Source organism: Schistocerca piceifrons, chromosome 4 (genome assembly GCF_021461385.2).
Source record: "Schistocerca piceifrons isolate TAMUIC-IGC-003096 chromosome 4, iqSchPice1.1, whole genome shotgun sequence".
NCBI lineage: Eukaryota > Metazoa > Arthropoda > Insecta > Orthoptera > Acrididae > Schistocerca > Schistocerca piceifrons.
The window spans coordinates 690,280,082-690,302,612 of NC_060141.1; the positions used below are offsets into that span (position 1 = coordinate 690,280,082).

The 22,531-nt window shown below is 39.1% G+C and overlaps 1 protein-coding gene across 1 annotated transcript in view; it reads right to left on the bottom strand.

Annotated features, from left to right (window-relative positions):
• The window catches only part of LOC124794632 (C-1-tetrahydrofolate synthase, cytoplasmic), a 148,792-nt gene that overhangs the window by 93,893 nt on the left and 32,368 nt on the right, over positions 1–22,531 (bottom strand). The window contains 4 exon segments of the mRNA XM_047258139.1: positions 569–594; positions 596–707; positions 13,275–13,490; positions 20,525–20,592. Of these exon segments, the coding sequence (XP_047114095.1) occupies positions 569–594; positions 596–707; positions 13,275–13,490; positions 20,525–20,592 (422 nt within the window).

The following is a 22,531-nucleotide window of genomic DNA, read 5'->3' on the forward strand; positions in this document are numbered from 1 at the left end:
GATCCGTTAATTAACAATTTTTTTCTATAAACTTTTCATTGTTATTTGTTTTTCCATCTTAATAATAATAATAACAATACTGATTATAACAGCAGCTACAGAAGACAGCCATCCAAACAAACATATATTTTATTTTGCTTTTAATACACATTTGTCATATAATTATTATGCTGATGGCACTGCACTATTTTCACTGACAGCATCATGGCAGTTAGGCACTGACAGTGTTATGGAGCAGAAAGTGACAAGACACTCTGTAGTTTTCTACTGTTACAAAGTTGCTGAAATGTACTCCTTATAATGTCTTGTTTTATATCCTATCTTTTATGCCACAGATCTAATGATACTGTTATCCTAAAATGCTTCATCATACAAAAAATAAAATTATTTTGGCACTCAAGGAAAATTTTTTACCATTTAGTAGCAATATCATTGCAAATCTCCTTAAAGGTTTTTCACCGAAATTTATAATATTTATCAAGTCTTCAGTGCTATATATGTATTCATATTTTTAAAACATCCTGAATGGCTCTAAAGTGAATATTAAATATGAAAAATCTTGGCTTACCCATCAACATCCTTGTCAGGAGAGACAGGCATCAGTTACACGGTGTGAGTCAATAGGATTATCGGAATCCAATGGCATCTGGACTATGATACCATGTATATTTGGATCATTATTCAGTTTTGATATTTTATTGAGGAAGCTGAAAAAATTATCATCCTATTTAGATACATGTGTCACAACTTTCATTTCTGACTTTCTCACCTCATTGTGCAGTCATAAATGATTACATTTTCTCTTTTCCAATCAACGGCAGATACGAGGGCTATCCACAAAGTACATTACGTTTTGGAATTAAAAAATAAATAAAGTATTGGAAAAAATTTTTATTATATACAGATGAAAGTCACATTTAAATACTACTTTTCTACATAGTTGCCATTTAAATTAAGGCACGACACTTATCGTAGCGATGGACGAGCTTGGAAATTTCTTCGTCGTAAAATTCAGCTGCCTGCGCCTTCAATCACGTGGTTACCTCTTCTTGAAGCTGCGCGTCGTCATCAAAACGCTGCATAGCCAACCCATTGCTGGGAATAAGTGGAAGTCGCTCGGTGCCAGGTCGGGACTGTACGGCAGATGAGGAAACAACTCCCACTTAAAAGATTCGAGAACTTCACGAGTGGCATTTGCCGTGTGGGTCTGGGCGTTGTCATGAATCAGCAAGATCTTTGAGCCCAACTTTCCCCTGCACTTGTTTTGTATTGCTCTTCTGAGGTTGTGCAGAGTTTGGCAATACCTTTGAGAGTTTATTGTAGTGCCTCTTTCCAGGAAATCCACAAAAATGACACCTTTTGTCCTCAAAAGAGGTAACCACGTGTGTTGAAGGCGCAGGCGGCCAAATTTTACGACAAAGGAATTTCCAAGCTCATCCATCGCTATGATAAGTGCCTTAATTTAAATGGCAACTACGTAGAAAAGTAGTATTTGAGTGTGGCTTTCATCTGTATATAATTAAAAAAATTTCCAATACTTTATTTATTTTTAATTCCAAAACGTAATGTACTTTGTGGATAGCCCTCGTATAACATTGTGATTTTACACACAGAAAAATGAAATGTGAACATAATTTTATTTTACAAAATGTACAGAACATTTACATATTTTGCATGAGTTTCATGTTTCCACAGTGTCACACAGAAGAAGCACCCCATTATCCTATTTACTGGGGCACACACAGTTATCTATGTTAAGAGATACGATGAGAATGAAAGGTTTCTCAAAAAATTGAAAGACCCAGCAACTGAAATTCACAATTTGCTACTTTGCTGGAGTGGGAGGCGGCACGGGTGAGGGGTGTGGGTTGGGGGGGGGGGGGGGGGGAGAGGAGAAATAGAAAAGGTATGGTAAGGAAATACGGAATCACAAACTACTCTGTATCTTAAACAGAAAACTGTACAAGTGAAAAAACATGATTACATCCCAAACAAGTATCAGTCCACTTCAGCCTGAAATTTTTGTGTCATCAATCTCCTGACTGGTTTGATCTGCCCTGCCATGAATTTCTCTCCTGTGCCAACCTCTTCCTCTCAGAATAGCACTTGCAGCCTATATCCTCTATTATTTGCTAGCTGTATTCCAAACTCTGTTTTCTTCTACAGTTTTTACTCTCTACAGCTCCCTCATGGTTCATGGTGTGGGTTCCTGTAGTCATGTCCTAGTTCACGAACCACGGGCAACGTATGAGTGGCCAAGTAAGTGGTCCCGACAGTCGGGATACCAGTTACTTTGGAATAAGGCTGGGCATCTCGGACATATTCTGAGTCGTGGTCACCTTTGTGCTCATGCGGCAAAGACTACCAAATCCACCGGTTAGTCCCTCAGCCGTTAGGGGTAAAACCCAATGGGACTTGGGGCAAGTAAGGCTAGCAACCTGCTTCCCTGGTACTTTAAATATGATGCTGGCAACAATCAGAGCAAAATGCCTCGGACCTTTGGAGGTGACGGAGTCCCACCTCTAACTGACAAACCAGGGACTCCTAAGATACGACTTGGCAAACAAATGGTAATGAGATGGGGAGCTATTAATATCAATGGGGGCTACTCTGGGAAGAAGGTAGAGCTGGCAGAGGCTGCAAGTAAGATGGGGCTGGACGTTTTAGCTGTTAGTGACATTCGGGTAAGGGGTGAGAAAGAAGAGGAAGTGGGAGAATACAAGGTCTACCTGTCAGGAGTCAAAGCAGGAATAGCACAATGGGGTGTAGGGCTTTACATCAGGAAAGAAATGGAACCCAGCGTAGTTGCAATAAGGTATGTAAACGAACGACTGATATGGATAGATTTGACAGTGTCTAGCAAGAAAATTAGGATTGTGTCAGTATGTTCGCATTGTGAAGGGACAGATCAAGATAAGATGGATAGTTTTTATGAGGCACTCAGTGATGTAGTTGTTAGAGTAAAGGACAAGGACAGTGTTCTGCTCATGGGTGATTTTAATGCCAGGATTGGAAATCAAACAGAAGGGTATGAAAAGGTTATGGGTAAATTTGGAGAGGATATGGAGGCCAACAGGAACGGGAAACAACTCTTGGATTTCTGTGCCAGTATGGGCTTAGTAATCACAAACTCCTTTTTTAAACATAAGAACATTCACCGGTATACTTGGGAAGGCAGGGGAACCAGATCTGTCATTGACTATATAATAACAGATCAGGAATTCAGGAAGGCTGTGAGGGACACACGTGTATTCAGGGGATTCTTTGATGGCACTGATCATTATTTAATCTGCAGTGACATTGGGATTGTGAGGCCGAAAGTGCAGGAGATCAGGTCCATATGTAGGAGGATAAGAGTGGAGAAACTTCAGGATAAGGAAATCAGGCACAAGTACATAACAGCGATCTCAGAAAGGTACCAGTTAGTTGAATGTATTCAATTACAGTCATTGGAAAACGAATGGACAAGGTACAGGGACACAGTACTAGAAGTGGCTAAAGAATGTCTTGGAACAGTAGTGTGTAAAAGTAGGATGAAGCAAACAGCTTGGTGGAATGATACAGTCAAGGCAGCCTGTAAAAGGAAAATGAAGGCGTATCAAAAATGGCTACATACCAGAACCCAGGTAGACAGAGAAAGTTATGTTGAAGAAAGAAACAAAGCCAAACAGATAATTGCAGCATCCAAGAAGAAATCGTGGGAAGACTTTGGAAACAGGTTGGAGACTATGGGTCAAGCTGCTGGAAAACCATTCTGGAGTGTAATTAGCAGTCTTCGAAAGGGAGGTAAGAAGGAAATGACAATATTTTGGACAGGTCAGGAAAACTGCTGGTGAATCCTGTGGATGCCTTGGACAGATGGAGGGAATATTTTGAAGAGTTGCTCAATGTAGGTGAAAATGTGATCAGTAATGTTTCAGATTTCGAGGTAGAATGGGATAGGAATGATGATGGAAATAGGATCACATTTGAGGAAGTGGAAAAAATGGTCAATAGATTACAGTGCAATAAAGCGGCTGGGGTGGATGAAATTAAGTCGGAACTCATCAAATACAGTGGAATGTCAGGTCTTAAATAGCTACACAGGATAATTGAAATGGCCTGGGAGTTGGGACAGGTTCCATCAGACTGGACAAAAGCAGTAATCACACCAATCTTTAAACATGGAAACAGAAAAGAATGTAACAACTACAGAGGTATCTCTTTAATCAGCATTGTGGGTAAAATCTTCTCAGGTATTGTAGAAAGGAAAGTGCGAGTATTAGTTGAGGACCAATTGGATGAAAATCAGTGTGGGTTTAGGCCTCTTAGAGGTTGTCAGGACCAGATCTTTAGCTTACGGCAAATAATGGAGAAGTGTTATGAGTGGAACAGGGAATTGTATCAATGCTTTATAGATCTAGAAAAGGCATATGACCGGGTTCCTAGGAGGAAGTTATTGTCTGTTCTACAAGATTATGGAATAGGAGGCAAACTTTTGCAAGCAATTAAAGGTCTTTACATGGATAGCCAGGCAGCAGTTAGAGTTGACAGTAAATTGAGTTCATGGTTCAGAGTAGTTTCAGGGGTAAGACAAGGCTGCAACCTGTCTCCACTGTTGCTCATATTATTTATGGATCATATGTTGAAAACAGTAGACTGGCTGGGTGAGATTAAGATATGTGAACACAAAATAAGCAGTCTTGCATATGCGGATGACTTAGTTGTGATGGCAGATTGGATTGAAAGTTTGCAAAGTAATATTTGAGAGCTAGATCAGAAATGTAAGGACTATGGTATGAAGATTAGCATCTCCAAAACGAAAGTAATGTCAGTGGGAAAGAAATATAAACGGATTGAGTGCCAATAGGAGGAACAAAGTTAGAACAGGTGGACGGTTTCAAGTACTTAGGATGCATGTTCTCACAGGATGGCAACATAGTGAAAGAACTGGAAGCGAGGTGTAGCAAAGCTAATGCAGTGAGTGCTCAGCTACGATCTACTCTCTTCTGCAAGAAGGAAGTCAGTACCAAGACTAAGTTATCTGTGCACCGTTCAATCTTTCGACCAACTTTGTTGTATGGGAGCGAAAGATGGGTGGTTTCAGGTTACCTTATCAACAAGGTTGAGGTTACGGATATGAAAGTAACTAGGATGATTGCAGGTACTAGTAGATGGGAACAATGGCAGGAGGTTGTCCACAATGAGGAAATCAAAGAAAAACTGGGAATGAACTCTATAGATATAGCAGTCAGGGCGAACAGGCTTAGATGGTGGGGTCATGTTACACGCATGGGAGAAGCAAGGTTACCCAAGAGACTCATGGATTCAGCAGTAGAGGGTAGGAGGAGTCAGGGCAGACCGAGGAGAAGGTACCTGGATTCGGTTAAGAATGATTTTGAAGTAATAGGTTTAACATCAGAAGAGGCACCAATGTTAGCACTGAATAGGGGATCATGGAGGAACTGTATAAGGGGGGCTATGCTCCAGACTGAACGCTGAAAGGCATAACCAGTCTTAAATGATGATGATGATGATGACAGCTCCCTCTAGGGAAATGTAAGTTACTGTGCGATATCTTAACGGATGTCCTACCATCCTGTTTCTCCTTCTTGTCAGTGTTCTTCTGGTATTCCTTTCCTCACTGATTCTCTCGAGGACCTCCTCATTTATTACCTTATCAGTCCACCTAATTTTCAACATTCTTCTGTAGCACATCTCAAATGCTTTGATTATCTTCTTTTCTGGTTTTCCCACAGTTCATGTTTCACTATCATACAATGCTTTCCTCCAAATGTACATTCTCAGAAACTTCTTCCTCACATTAATGTCCATGTTTGACACTAGTACACTTCTCTTGTCCAGGAATACCCTTTCTGCCAGCACTAGTCTGCTTTCTATGTCTTACTTGCTCTGACTGTCACAGGTTATTTGGCTGCCTACAGAGCACAATTCCTTAATTCCATCTACTTCATGATCACCAATTCTGATGTTAAGTTTCTTGTTGTTTTTACTTCTGCTACTTCTCATTACTTTCATTGTTCTTCAATCTACTCTCAATCCACATTCTGTACTCATTACACTGTTTATTCTATTCAGCAAGCCCAAAAATTCTTTTCACTTTCACTGAGGATAGCAATTTGTATCTGCGAATCTTATCATTGATACTCCTGAATTTTAATTCCACTCTTGAATCTTTCTTTGATTTCCATCCTTGCTTCTTGAATGTATGGATTGAACAGTAGGGACAAATGACTGCATCACTGTGTTACACCCTTTTTCATCTGAGCACTTCGTTCTTGGTCTTTCACTCTTATTGTTCCCTTTTGGCTTTTATATATATTGTGTATTACTCAACTTTCCCTATAGTTTACCCCTATTTTTCTCATAAATCTGAACATCTTGTACCACTTGACATTGTCGAATGCTTATTGCAGGTTGACAAACCCTATGAATGTGTCTTGATACTTCTTTAGTCTTGCTTCCATTATCAACCACATCAGATTTGCCCTCTGGTGCCTTTACCTTTCCTAAAGCCAAACTGATCATAATCTAACAGGTCCTCAATTTTCTTTCCCATTCTTCTGTATATTACTCTTGTCAACAGTGTGGATACACTAGCTGTTAAGCTGATTGTGTGATAATTCTTGCCAGCTCTTACAATCTTCGGAATTGTGTGGATGATGCTTTTCCAAAAGTCAGATGGTATATCAGCAAACTCATACATTCTACACGTCAACATGAGTAGTCACTTGTTGCCACTCCCCCCCCCCCCCCCCCCAATGATTTAGAAATTCTGATGGAATGTTATCTATCCCCTCTGCCTAATTTGATCTTAAGTCTGCCAAAGCTCTTTTAAATTCTGAATCTAATACTGAATCCCCTATCTCTTCTATATCTACTCCTGCTTCTTCTTCTATAACGTTGTCTGGCAGGTCTTCCTCCTCACAGAGGCCTTCAAAGTACCTATCTGCACTCCAATCTGCATTTAACAGTGGACTCCCATTGCACTCTTAATATTACCATCCTTGCTTTTAATTTCATTGAAGGTTTGTTTTGACTTTCCATATGCTGAATCTGTCCTTTTTGATTTCTTCACCTTTTCATGTAGCCATTTTGCCGTAGCTTCCGAGCACTTCCTATTTATTTCATTCCTATGTGACTTGTATTTCTATATTCTTATTTCCCTGAATGTTTTTGTACTTCCTTCTTTCATCAATCAACTAAAGTATTTTCCCTGTTACCCAAGAATTCTTTGAAGTTACCTCCTTTGTATCTATGTTTTCCTTTCAAGCTCCTGAGATTACATGTTTTAGAGATCTCCATTCCTCTTCAACTGATCTGCTTACTGAGCTATTCCTTATCACGGTGCCTATAGCATCAGAGAAGTTTAAGCAGATCTCTGCATCCCCTAGTACTTACGTATCCCACTTGTCTGCACACTGACTCTTCCTGACTAGCCTCTTAAACTTCAACCTGCTCTTCATCACTACTAAATTGTAATCTGAATCTATATCCGCTCCTGGGTATGTCTTACAATCCAGTGCCTGATTTCAGCATCTCTGCCTGACCATGATGAAATCTAACTGAAATCTTCGCATTTCTCCCAGCCTTTTACAAGTATACCGCCTGCTCTTGTGATTCTTGATAAGGTATTCCCTGAAATTTACTGTAGAACTCAATTAGTTATTCTCCTCTCCCATTCATAGTACAAAGCCCATATTCTACCTCTACATCCACATCTATACTGGGCAAACTATGGTAGAGGGTAATCCCACTGTAACAGTAGTTAGGGTTTCTTTCCATTCCACTCACATACAAAGTGTGGAAGAATGATTGTCTGAATGCCTCTATGCATGCTGTAATTATTCTAATCTTATCCTCACAGTCACTATGTGAGCGATATGTTAGGGCTTATGCGAGTAGTATATTATGAGAGTCATCATTTAAAGCCAGTTCTTGAAACTTCATTAGCAGACCTTCTGGTAATATTTACATTCATCTTCAAGTGTCTGCCAGCGCAGTTTCTTCAGTATCTCTGCAACACTCTTCCACAGATCAAACAAACTTGTGACCATACGTGCTGCAATTCTCTGTATATATTCAATATCCCCTCCCCTGTAAGTCCTATTTAGTGTGTCCCACACACTGGTTACACAAGTGATTTGTAAGAAATCTCCTTTGCAGACTGATTGCACTTCCCAGCATTCTGCCAATAAATGGAAGTGTATCACTTGCTTTACCCATGACTGAACCTATATGATCATTCCATTTCATATCCCTACAAATGCTACATCCAGGAATTTGTGAGAGTTGGCCAATTCCAAGAGTGACTCATTGATATTATAGTCATAGAATACATTTTTTTTATTTTTTTATTTTGTGAAGTGTGCAATTTTACATTTTTGAACATTTAAAGTAGGTTACCAGTCTTTGCACCACTTTGAATCTTATCAAGATCTGACTGAATATTTATACAGCTTATTTGAGACAGTATTAAATTACAGATAAATGCAACATCTGCAAAAAGTCTGAGGTTACTATTAACATTGTCTGCATAGTCATTAATATACAACAGAAACAGCAAGGGTCACAACACACTTCCCTGTGGCACATCTGGTGATGATTCTCCATCCACAATAACATGCTGCATTCTCCCTACCATAAAGCCATCAATTCAGTCACAAATTTCACTTGATACCCCAAGTGATCATACTTTTGACAATAAGCATAGGCTTGGTATTGAGTCAAATGCTTTTCGGAAATCTTTCTCCTCTCTCGTTCCAAGTACCAAGCTCATATTCTCCTGCAACCCTTCCATCTACTCCTTACAGCTGCACTCCAGTCTCCCATAACTATTAGATTTTCATCTCCCTTTACATATTAAATTTCTTGTTCAATGTACTCATATACTTTTTCTATCTCTTCATCTTCAGCTTGCGACATCAGCATGTATATGTGACCAATAGTTGTTGTCAGTTTGCTGCTGATTCTGATGAGAACAGCCCTAGCACTGAACTGTTCACAATAGCTCATTCTCTGTGCTACCTTCCTATTCAGAACAAATCCTACTCCCGTTATACTGTTTTCTGCTGCTGTTGATATTGCCCTGTACTCATCTGACTATAAGTCCTTATCGTCTTTCCATTTCACTTCATTGACCCTTACTATATCTAGATTGAGCTGTATCATATCCCTTTACCATGTTCAAACTTCTGACATTCCACGTCCCGACTCATAGAAAATTATCCTTTCATTGGTTATTGAATCTTCTTCTCATGGTCACCTCCCACTTGGCAGGCACCCCCCAGAGATCTGACTGGAGGACTAGTCTGGAGTCTTTTTCCAGTGGAGAGATCATCACGACACTTTTCCAATTACAGAACACATATCTTGCAGATAAACATTGTGTGTCTTTAATGTAGTGGTTTGCATTGCCTCCTGCATCCTCAAGCCATTGATCATTGCTGATTCTTTTGCCTTTAGGGGCAGTTTCCCAACCCATGGACAAGCGAGTACTCTGAACCTCTGTCCACTCCTCCGACCTCTTTGACATAGCCATTGGTTGAATGAGGGCGACTTCTTATGCCACCGGTTGCCACTGCTGATGATTTTTTACTCAAAACATAAACAGCAGTAGGGTTCAAGCCTGGAAGTGAGGAAGGTTTGATTACTAATCTAAGATACTACCCCTAAACCATGGGTGTGGGTCTGGCATAGGACCTCTATAATACACTTTTTTAAAAAGATTGAAATAAAACATTCAGCTGGACAATCCCCCAGATTCTCTGGACCATTCAATTCAGATAAGATCAAAGAGACAATCGATAGCTATAGGCAAGAGTTGTTAACAGCATTTATCCAGAGTTCACTATAGTCCAATTCATGAACAATGGCGAGCCTGAGGCACAGGCACTGTCTGCAGTGTTGCCAGTTTGAAGCAACAGTTGTGGTACATGTATACACATGTTTTGTGCTTGAAGACTGCATGTTGCCTGCAAGTTACATATGTTGCTGGCTTAGGTACAATTTGTCGCTTACTGCCACCATCAACGATGACAACTCACAACAAATGGAATAAAAATTCACTAAATAACTTTTCATGATCAAATGTAATGCTCACATGTAACAGTAACACGTATATTTGAAATAAATTATGTAAATACTAAATAAATTCAGAGTAGGAATTTAACTCCATGGAGAAGAAATAAAAACTTTGAGGTTCACCGATGATATTGTAATTATGTCAGAGACAGCAAAGGACGTGGAAGAGCAGCTGAACGGAACGGACAGTGTCTTGAAAGGAGGATATAAGATGAACATCAACAAAAGCAAAATGAGGATAATGGAATGTAGTCGAATTAAGTCGGGTGATGCTGCGGGAATTAGATTAGGAAATGAGAAACTTATAGTAGTAAAGGAGTTTTGCTATTTGGGGAGCAAAATAACTGATGACGGTCGAAATATAGTGGATATAAAATGTAGACTGGCAATGGCAAGGAAAGCGTTTCTGAAGAAGAGACATTTGTTAACATCGAGTATAGATTTAAGTGTTAGGAAGTCGTTTCTGAAAGTATTTGTATGAAGTGTAGCCATGTATGAAAGTGAAACATGGACGATAAATAGTTTGGACAAGAAGAGAATAGAAGCTTTCGAAACATGGTGCTACAGAAGAATGCTGAAGATTAGATGAGTAGATCACATAACTGATGAGGAGGTATTGAAGAGAATTGGGGAGAAGAGAAATTTGTGGTGCAGCTTGACTAGAAGAAGGGATCGGTTGGTAGGACATATTCTGGGGCACCAAGGGATCACCAATTTAGTTTTGGAGGGCAGCGTGGAGGGCAGAAATCATAGAGGGAGACCAAGAGATGACTACACTAAGCAGGTTCACAAGGATGTAGGTTGCAGTAGGTACTAGGAAATGAAGAAGCTTGCACAGGATACAGTAGCATGGAGAGCTGCATCAAACCAGTCTCTGGACTGAAGACCACAACAACAACAAATACTGAAGACATTTAGAGGTATTTTTAATGCAAACCAAATGCATATTTCCCCCCCCCCCCCCTCTTGTGGAAACTGTTTCAACAAGATGAAAATAAGAATTTAAAAGGTCTTATGCCACTACATATTTATATACATATGTGAATAATACAGTATTCATGACCACAATGGAGAAAGTAAAGATACCCACTCACCTCACAGTGGAGACACTGGTAGACAGGACACACAATAAAAATAGTAATTTGGAAACTCAGTTTAGAAAATTATATGTTGTTCTTCAGAGCACACATCTAAACCTACAATCTACAAACCACTGTGAAGTGCATGGCAGTGGGTATATCCTATTGTACCAGTTATTACAGTTTTTATTCCATTCACACACGGAGCACAGGAAGAATGACTGTTTAAATGATCCTGTGCACACTGTAACTAGCCTAATTTGTCTTCACAATCCCCACAGGACTGATATGTAGGGGCCTATTGTATATTCCTTGAATCATCATTTAAAGCCTGTTCTTAAAACTATAAGTAGGCTTTCTTGGGATTGGTTGCGTCTATCTTCAAGATTCTGTCAGTTCAGTTTCTACAGCATCTCTGTGACACTTTCCCATTGGTCAAACAAACCTTTGGTCATTCAAGCTGCCCATCTCTGTACACATTAAACATCCCTGTTAGTCCTATCCAGTACAGGTCCCACACATTATATGTGTACTCTGAAAAAAAGAACATAAGCTCATAAGCTAAGCCACTTCTCCACTAAATAGTCATTAATTATTTTCGCCAGTCCTAATAATGGAATGTCCAGGTTGGAGTATCAACAACAAGAAAAGGACAGATTACTACTCACCATAAAGATGGCATGTTTAATTGTGGACAGGCATAACGGAAAGATTCTTTTACACTGAGCTTTTGGCCAAAGCCTTCTTCAGAAAAGAAAGCACATACACATTGAAACAAGCAAGTGCTCCTCATGCACACATGACTGCTATCTCCAGCCATTCTGACCAGAAAGCAACTGTGGCATTGTACAAATGTGGTAACCCAGAGTGGAGCAGGGAAGGGGGAGGGGTACCAGGGTACGAGTGAGGGTAGGGAAGTCAGCACTGTCTGGCAGAGCGTGCAGGGACTAAATGGTGGCAAGACAAGGTTGCCAGGCACAGTAACAGGAGGCTGTGAAGGAGGGGAAGGGGGGGCGGCAAAAAGATAAAAGACCAGTGAGTGTGGTGGTGCAGAGTTGCACATAGTAAGGGTGAGTGGACATGAACTGGGAGGTAATGATACAACAGAGGGGGCAGAAATTGGTCGGTAGAGGGAGTAGGGATGGTAGGTTACCGTAGACTGAGGCCAGGATAATTTCAGGATCAGATAATATCTTCTTGTAATGATAATTCCCATCTGTGCAGTTTAGAAATGAGGGTGGTGGAGGGGAGGCCATCTGGATTCTCCACAACTTTTCTGAACTCCACACATGGAAGTTATCATTACAATATATTTTCCACTTCCAAAATTATCCTGGCCTCTATCTACAGTAATCAACCATCCCCACTGCCTCCAATCATCAGTTTCTGCCCCCTCTGTTGCATCACACCCTTCCAGTTCATGTCCACTCACCTTCATTGTGTGTTGCTCTCTGCTCCCCATTTGCGCAGCCCCTATCTCTCCCACACAGCCTCCCAATGCGGCACCTGGCAAGCCTTGTCCTCCTGCTATCTAGTCCTGCTCCACCAGACAGCACTGACTTCTCTCCCCCACCTGTCCACCTGTACCCTGCTGTCACCCTCTCCTTACTGACCCCCCCCCCCCCCCCCCCCTCCCTGGACTGTTGCTTTTGTACAACGTGATAGTTGCATTCTGGCTGGGGGGACCAGAGATAGCGGTCATGTGTGTCCAAGATGTCCTTACTCATGTGGACGTGTGCATGTTTTCATTTCTGTAGAAGGCTTTGGCCAAAAGCTCAATGTGTAACCATCTTCTCATTGTGCCTGTCTGCAACTCAGCATATCGTCTTTATGGTGATTAGCAATCTATCCTTTTTGTAATATTGTTCACTAATTCTAATATTTGTATTGGAAACAGAATTTCCAGCATCATTACAACCATATGGAGTAAAGACTCTACTATTTTGAAATATGGAGTGACGTTACTATCAGAAGTTTTATTTCCCATGTTTAGCTGACAGCCATAAATTAGGGACAAAATTCAAAATTTTCTGTAAAATTGCATGTGATTAAAATATAGTTATTCAGAAGAACATTAAACAATTTCATACATTTAAATGATTATGATGTAACAGCTGAGAGTTCCATACCTCTATCTCTGTTATACTCTTTGGCAGCTTGATATGAGTAGCTTCTATTCCAATTTCTGTGGCAGCTTTGATTTTCATTCGAATGTAAACATTTGAATCTTCACGGCCCCCAACTTGAACAATGGCAAGTCCTGGTTTGAAATGTGGTAATTCCTTCTTTATATTTGCTACATCTTTTGCCAATGACTCTCGTATTTCTCTGAAAAAACATAAATTTACTTAAGCGAATAGAAAATAAAGGCTGGAATAAAATAACGTGTTATTCTATCACTTTTATTAGTTACTTTGACAAAATTTTTGATAAGACATCAACAATGTAAACGTAAATGCAGAACTTTCAACATTATGGACAGTTAATGAGTTTCAACAAGAAATCGTACAGTGTTGACAAAAATATACTTATAATCATTCAAATAAAGACCACTCGAGCTTTTAGCACTGACAGTCCATTTTCATGATAGTGTTCTCTATCCATCTCTCTCAGCATGGAGTATTTGCATGAACTATTTGAAAATGGTGCACACAATATAATTTCCTAAAAAACTATTCTAAGTAGTTTCTCTGACAACCAGTTAGCAAACCTCCCCATTCCAAATCTATTGATTGTTATAGGACATAAAAAGGAAGATTGGGGCTTAATAGCCCACAACAACCAGGTCATAGAGAGAGAGCACAAGCTTGGATATAGGGAAGGACAGGGTAGAAAGTCCGTCGCGTCTTTTCAAACAAACCATCCTGAAATTTGCATTAATAGATTTAGGAAAAGACCCATCTCTGAGGACATTAAAAGTCAATGCAGTTGTAAGAGCAATGAAACTGTATAGTTAAAACAACTGTAACATTGATCTGAAAGGTCCATATGCACTTAAGTAGACCAGGAGGCATTCTTGATTAAACAGGTCACTGATTACATTCCACATCAAAATTGGATAAAAATTCTGAACTTCTGATTTGTCTGTCTATTGCTATGCTGGAAAAAGCAACTGATTGGCAAAACTGCACTTGGGAGCTCTAAAGCCTAAAACCTACTTCTAACAGGTCAACTATCACCATCATGAGTCTATATGGATGGTAAGAACCACCTATGTACATCTCACAATCCCTGTCACATTACAATAATGTAAGCTAAAAAATTAGAAGTTTGTTTTTGGCTTTAAAAGTGTTCTTACTTAAGTACAGTATAGACAGTTGCTTTTCCTGATGAAGACATTGTAGAAAGTTTGGGAACAAAGTTTTTAGCATCAACATTTTTGTATGAATAATATGGGATATCACATGAAATTTGAGACTGAGTTGAGAATTTCTTGGTACAGAGAAAGCACCACTTTATCTTGGAGGGATAGTCAGTGACAGACACTGAAAGAGCTTCTGATGTGCTCCAGCAAAGAGTGTTGGGATCTTTTCTCTTCGTGCATATTATTGACCTGGTAGACAATACTAGTAGTGACTTCCAGACAATTTGTAGATGATTCAACTGTCCAGTTCAGTTCACTGCACATTCCATGGACAGCTGCATCAAACCAGTCTTCAGACTGAAGACTACAGCAGCTACATACCTTACCTAGAACAGAATTGAATCATACCTTTCAATGTTTCATTTGTTAGGCCTTTCATTCTTTTAACTTCACTGGGCTTTATCATGATGCTTGTATCATCAGCAAAGAGCACTATGTCTGCTTTATCAGTGAAAGACAAGTCATATAGCAAGAACAGGGGTGGTCTTAGAATTGAACCCTGTGGAAAACCAGTAGTAACTCCCCTGCCCCCCCCCCCCCCTCCCCCCTACCCCCCTCAGCACTGCACAAGCTGTCCAGCAACCATTTGCTTCCTATCAGCTAAATATGAAGTGAACCACTTGCTCAGTCTATATTCAAAGCAGTAAACCGTAAGTTTCTCCATCAGTACATTGTGATTTACACAGTCAAAAAGCTTCAACAAACCTCAAAATGAAATGATGAACTCTTGTCATTCAGATATTTTCATACATGGTCAAAGAAATAGTAGATCTAATGCTCAGTGAAGAGGCCATTCTGCAAATCAAATTGTGACTGACTCGGAATCTTACATTTTCAGACATGCTTAACCACTTTTAAATGGATTACCCTTTACCAAAACTTTCAAAAAGGATGTTAATAGTAAAATGGGTCAATAGTTATCAACATACGATCTAGTGTTTTGTAAAAGGGGAGTTCAACAATGGAAAAGGCTGAGTACAGTAGCTATACTGGAAGAACTTGCTTTTAATATTTGCTTGAAATGTTCAACCTCATGAAAATTTCTACTTTCAAGAAGTTATTTATTTTCTTAATTTCCCTGGAAGAGGTCAGAGTCACCTCACATTGACTGAATGCTTGTGATATTGATTTTCACATATTACTGCAATGCTTTTTCTGTCCCCTATTATAACTAATAAGCCATCATGATCTCACATGCCATTTAAAAGTGGATGAGAACTAACTTTCTGAACTATGACCTCACAGACAAAAATGTTGTCTATTAAGGTGCTAATGAACTGCACAATTCTGTTGGGAAAGTTTACAATGGAGGCTGTACTGTAAGTCTCAAATAAAATTTCTATCCCTTTCCCTCCTTTCTTTTCCTTAGCTAACAAACCTGCTAAGCTGTCTTTCCCCTTCCTATTAACTTGCAGGTCATGCTTTGTGCATCATCACTTCCCCTACATCTCTAATTTGAGCTCACTGAAGCAATCATCTCAGTTCTCAGGTAACTCACTGTGCAAGTTTGTAAAGCCAAGGCTGATCACTCCGCCAAATAAACTTGGCAAGACTCACATTTGTGTTCATATTTGCTGCTTTTAGTGTGGCTACGTCACTCCTAATGCTAATCTCACATATGAGCTGTTCCCTGCTCAGAACCTGATCCTCTTCCTCTAAATCCCTAGTTAATGCCTTAATGTCTTTTATGAACAGGCCAAAATTTGCACTTAACTTCACAAGCATTGTTAATTGGAGCCCTGATTCTAAATTTTCCTCCAGATGTTGGCCTACAGTCCCCCTCCAATAACTGCTACCTGGCAACAAAGCTTGTTGTTTTTCCAATTAAAAAGTAACTGTCTCAATCTGGTTATAATGAAGTGATCGATCTTAGGTTTAGTAAAGAACTTTGTACGCATGTACATGTCCATTGCAACAGCACTGACCACAGTCAGTGCCCAGAGCCTTAGCTGAAGCCTCTACCACCAGCTGGACTCAATGACCTACTGACACAGCAACCCCAGTAAAAGCAGCTGCTACTGCACTGCCCCCTCCGCAAGGCCATGATAGTGTCTGGGATGCTGACAAACTTTTGCAAAACTTCCATACTAGCCAGAGGGTTAGTCAACAGAAAGGGATTCAGCAGAAGTGTGTCTTCCACACGATCATCTCCAGACACCTGTAGTTAAATGTTGCAGCCAGCTGATCAGCATCAGGATAGCTGGGTCATGCTACGGTGCTCAGCCATCACCGTCATGTTCACACCACAAACCGTCGACCACTGCCTGATCATCCATGCCCCTGGCAGCCAGCACTCTGCTACACTTCACAGTCCGAGGCATGAAGTGAGAACCAACCTGCTCTGCACTGTGGGGGTTCACTGCCACTCTCCAGCCTGTGTTCCACGTTCATCAATGTGGCCACTTCTACCAGGCAGGCCTGCCTAGCCCCACTGACCACTCTCGAAGTCACTGTCCCACAGTCCTAATCAAGCAACAGCAGTCCAGCCCAATGTAGAGGTAGCAAAGCTGTATGGAACCATTTGCCTCCACAGGAAACACCTGGGTCAGAACATCCATGTCTGAGTGCTCAAGTCCAATGGTCAACACATGCTGTCTGTTGTTGGCCTGCTGCAGACATACTGCTCTACGTTTACTTATGTGTGAAAATACAGAACCTGAGCAATAGATTGGTTGGCTACATCATTTGCACCTCCACTCACCTCCAGCAGAGAGCTGCTCACCAATACAGACACCTATTACACAATCTACAGCTTCTCTTTTTCTTTTTTTGGTATTTCCATGTGGTTACATCATTTGCACCTCCACTCACCTCCAACACAAAGCTGCTCACCAATACCAACACCCATTACACCATCTATAGCTTCTCTTTTTCATATTTTGGTATTATCATATGGTTTTGAGTAGATAATAGGAACTTTTGGTTGTTGATCAGATGATTCTGCTTATTTTGTAACTATACTGCAATTTTTGGTTCAATTAATGATCTCAGATAAAAATATGCAGGTATGGAGCACTTCATAGCTTACAAAATTGAAATTCTAAAATTTTATGGTCAATTTTGACTTATTTATAAAACAACATCAAATTACTGTAATTAAGTGGACAAATGTCAAAGCCTTTAAAGAAATTTAAAGTAAATAACAGTGAAACTGATAGAAGCTATACAGGGGAAGAACATGTATTTACGCTGACAAAAAGAAATGTTGATAAATATTATAATTATAATGATTTTAAACAAAAATATTAAATAATTTACCACAAAAAATTGTCTGTGTAATTCTTATGAATAAGTGAGAAATCATTATTGTTTATACACTATAAATACATCACTGGAAGAGGCCACAAGGGCTGTCCTTGTCTTGGTTGTTAGTTCTTTCTTGTTGTTTCAGACAAAGCCGGGTGACACTGTACAAATTTTTCCTTGTGTATTAAAACAGCTATTGTATGAAACACTTATAGATTAAAGGAGACCACTCACTGAAAAGCAGTAGCATTGGGTTGGCACATACAAAAGAAAGAAAACTTGCTAGCTTTCGGATTTATTCTTTGATGACTTCGGGGATTTACATTCTACAAGAACTTGTAATATTTATTGTATGAAACAGCATATTTTTACTTTTTAAATTTATCATGGACCAACTCATCTCACTACCAAAGGTAAGTATACCTTTAGTATAGCTATCTCCATCACTGGTGTGTGCTATTTAAATTATTTTATATATTGTTGTTAATTCTGAATAAATTTTGATAGGGTAGCGATGTTATGTAATCTCACTCAAGTCTGTTTCATGTCTGTCTCTTTCACCCAGTTTTCATCCTACCTCAGAGAACAGGTCATATTTTTTATTGTCCAATCAAGGACTGAATGAGCTCTGCAAACTAAACACTCCTTGCCCATTACCTGTTACATTTTCACATGTCCAAGTTTCTTTTCCCTTCCTGAACTGCCATTACTCAAATTTCATGGTCCCTAGTTCCGCACCAAGGGCAGGAACTCTAGCCTATGTTTCAGCAATTTTTCTGGCCATAATAAATTACTATTTGAAAAAAGTTTTACAAAAATTCAGTTCTTTCAAAGAATGGCAACTTACAAAATTTTTGGGATCTGCACCAGGTTGGATTAAAGGAAGACATCAAAGCAGTTCAGAGGCAGGCTGTTAGATTTACTAGTGGTACATTCAAACAACACCCAAGTATTACGGAGATGATCAGGAACTCAAATGGGAGTCCCTGGGGGGAAGGCAACACTCTTTTCGTGAGGTGCTATTGCAGGAATTTGGAGAACTGGCATTTGAGGCTGAGTGCAGAATGATTCTATTGCCACCAACATACATTTCACAAAGGACCATGAAGACATGATGCAAGAAATTAGGGCTCATTTGGAGGCTTTTAGACAGTTGTTTTTCCCTCACTCTATTTGTCATTGGAACTGAAAAGGAAACGAATAGTAGCAGCATGTGGTATCCTCTGCCATGCACCATACATTGACTTGCAGGGTATATATGCAGATGTAGATATATAAGTGCATGGCAGAGTGTACTTCCCACAGTGCCATGTATAGAGATCTCATTTCATTTGTAAATGAGACACAGGAAAAATGACTGCTTAAGCACCTTTGCACACACTTTACTTAGTCTAATCTTGTCTTCATGATTTCATTACTATGATAGTGATTCATAACTGGTTGTACCATATTTCTCTGTAAATCTCTTGTAGCATGAATTCCATACAGAAGAACAATATTAAAAAGTGACAAGATAACTTTTTTCGTATACAACCTCTTCCACAGGTACGTTACATTTTCTTATAATTCCTCCTATGAATCTTATCCAGATATCTGATTCCCAGAACCTTGAGTCAAATGGTTATTCAATCATAAATCCATTTCATGTCCAGTTTTACAATTGCATACAGTTGCTTATTCATATAAAATAACTAAAATACCAACTAACTCATGTGTTTCCATTATGTAAGGCACTGTCGCAGTATCATTGATTTTTTCAGTGGTTTCTTGTGCGACAATTTCAACTGCAAGGCCTGAATATATTTTTCTTCTGTATGTTTATGATCACAGTTAAACTTATTAGTCAAAAACAAATGGTCCTAATAGTTTTCAATGACAAAGCAGAGTCAATGTGAAGTCCTTCCAAAATAATTCTCATCTGCACAACTGAAAATACTCCACATGAAACCATTAGGAACAACATAAAACTCACATTCTTCTTTGCTTTACAGAACACACAGGAATCTAACCACTTATAACCATGCATGGAAGTGAAACATGGACGATAAATAGTTTGGACAAGAAGAGAATAGAAGCTTTCGAAATGTGGTGCTACAGAAGAATGCTGAAGATTATATGCTTAGATCACATAACTAATGAGGAGGTATTAAATAGAATTGGGGAGAAGAGGAGTTTGTGGCACAACTTGACAAGAAGAAGGGATCGGTTGGTAGGACATGTTTTGAGGCATCAAGGGATCACAAAGTTGGCATTGGAGGGCACCGTGGAGGGTAAAAATCATAGAGGGAGACCAAGAGATGAATACACTAAGCAGATTCAGAAGGATGTAGGTTGCAGTAAGTACTCGGACATGAAGAAGCTTGCACAGGATAGAGTAGCATGGAGAGCTGCATCAAACCAGTCTCAGGACTGAAGACAACAACAACAACAACAATCAGAGCTGCTAAAATATATGTCACAGAAATTTGAAACTTCCAACAAAAGTATTGTAAGAATTGTGCTTATCAAGACTGACACAGTTTAACAAAACTTCTCATTTTTCACGAAAATTCATCTGACTTATCAAACTGTCTTCAGACTTGGAGATTTCTTATTTTAATCCTTATTGCTATCCACAAAAATTTAATTCCTGTGTACATTCTTTACACTGTCCCATGAAACTAAGCTTCAGGTTACTAAAATAATTCCAAAACAAAAAAGTTGTACTGCTGACAGATACTGAAACGTGAAAAATAAAACTTAATATACTTACTTTGCCACCTGTGTCCCTGAGAGAAGATTTCCATAACTATCTCCACCTGCTGAAGTCATTGCTGCAATCTGAAATTATAGATTAGTGGCTTCACAACACATATCTCTGTAAGAATAACCTTTTCAAAATATCACAATTTAAGTTCACAAGAGTTGAAAACACATAAGGGCATGCTGAAAAGTAATGCCTCAAAAATTATTATTCTGTTCTTAATATCGGTTGAGGTATTACAAATAATGCATATTACTCACTTGATTTTCCTACTTCACTAATGCAAGCTGCAACCTCTGCCACCAGAGGGTTCTGTACTGTAGCATGTAACATGGCAGTGTGTAACATAAGTATGTCGGTGCATGAGAAGCAGTGTGTTTTAATCAAGTTTCTAACTGCAGAACACACTTCTCCAACTGAAATCCATAGAGAATGAAAGCTGTATATGTTGATGATTGTATTGACATCAGTACTGTAATCTGCAACAAACCGATGCCTTGGGTTCACTGTCATGGATCTTCCATCACACAGATCTGACTTGACCCTACCTGATTTTGATTTCATCTGTTTCCGAAATTTAAAGAACATCTTCAAGGGCTTAAGTTTGATAGTGATGAAGCAGTAGTGCAAACGGAGGTGGTGATGTGACACTGTCAATAAAGTCAAACATTCTAGAGTGATGGTATCAATAAAATTGAGAGAAATGTGTCTATCACCAGGCTGATTACATAGCAAAATAAATATGCAGACATGAAGAATGTTGATGAAGTGTGTTTCATTTAAAATATTTTAAGAGTTTTCACATAAAAAGTTCTGAGGCATTACTTTTCAGCATGCAATTGTTACCAACAAAACTGTAACCTTTATTTAATAAATAATAATATACTTTACTTTCACTGAAATGATTTCTATCACATTGTTTAAATAAGCTTATGAGAAGAACATCATGGCATGATTTACAAAGTACATAGTTTTAACTCTTTCTTACACATGTACCATCATTTTGAATGCCATTTCCGCTTAATAGGATGCAGATAAAATGAAAAATGGTTTATAAATCATTAGGTTACAGTGGTCTAATTCAGAAGTCAAACTGCAATCAATAGCTGGAAATCCTTCATCACCAGTCTCTTATACAAAGAATGAAATGTGTCCTACACACAAATGTAAACGATCAGAAGAACAAAACAATTATTCATCTAGAAACAAAACCAATGAGGCCAGACAGTAGCTGTGGCAGAAACACCGACACGCTTAATTCATTAACCCCAAAATTCAATGATTACATATTAACAATCAGCAAACATTGTAAGCTACAATGTCTACAGACTGCTAGATGCAAATGCATTATATTTACTCCAACAGAAACTGTATTCACCAATGACAAACATTCATTTCAAAATCTCAACCCCTAAGCAGATTAGAAAAATATTTTTGATAGCCCTGACAGACAGTTTGTTGTGTGAAGAAGAGAAGTCACACGAGCAATAACATAGGAGTAAAACCAGCCTAAAAATAATTGCCCTGGTGCAAGTAGGGCTCATACTCTGAGGGTTATGCACAAACTTAATTATGTATACAGACATTCATCCACCTGGGGAATTGAGAATCTTTATCATTTTTGGCTATAATTGACGTTGACACAAACTGGTAAGATATTGGTCCCAAGAATCCCAAGACTTTTGAGCATGTTTAATTATAAGTTTGAAGTGGGAAAGTGGGATAACAAATAACAAAAGAAATATGTTTTTCATATGATATGACCGACTACAGATTACAATTGGTTTTTTTTTTTCTGTGAAACCTTGCTTCTTGCTACATTTCATGATCTAGGTCACCAGGAGGAACAGGTTGTGATGAGTGAGTTTGCATGTAACAAAATATGTGACATGCATGTTATCTTTTGATTGCACTGATTTAGAAGTTTCAACATTTTACACTGCTAAGGAACCACAGACTTTAGGATGTGGCATACATTTCAACATGATACTTCTAGTCATTTATGAGAAAAGGCTT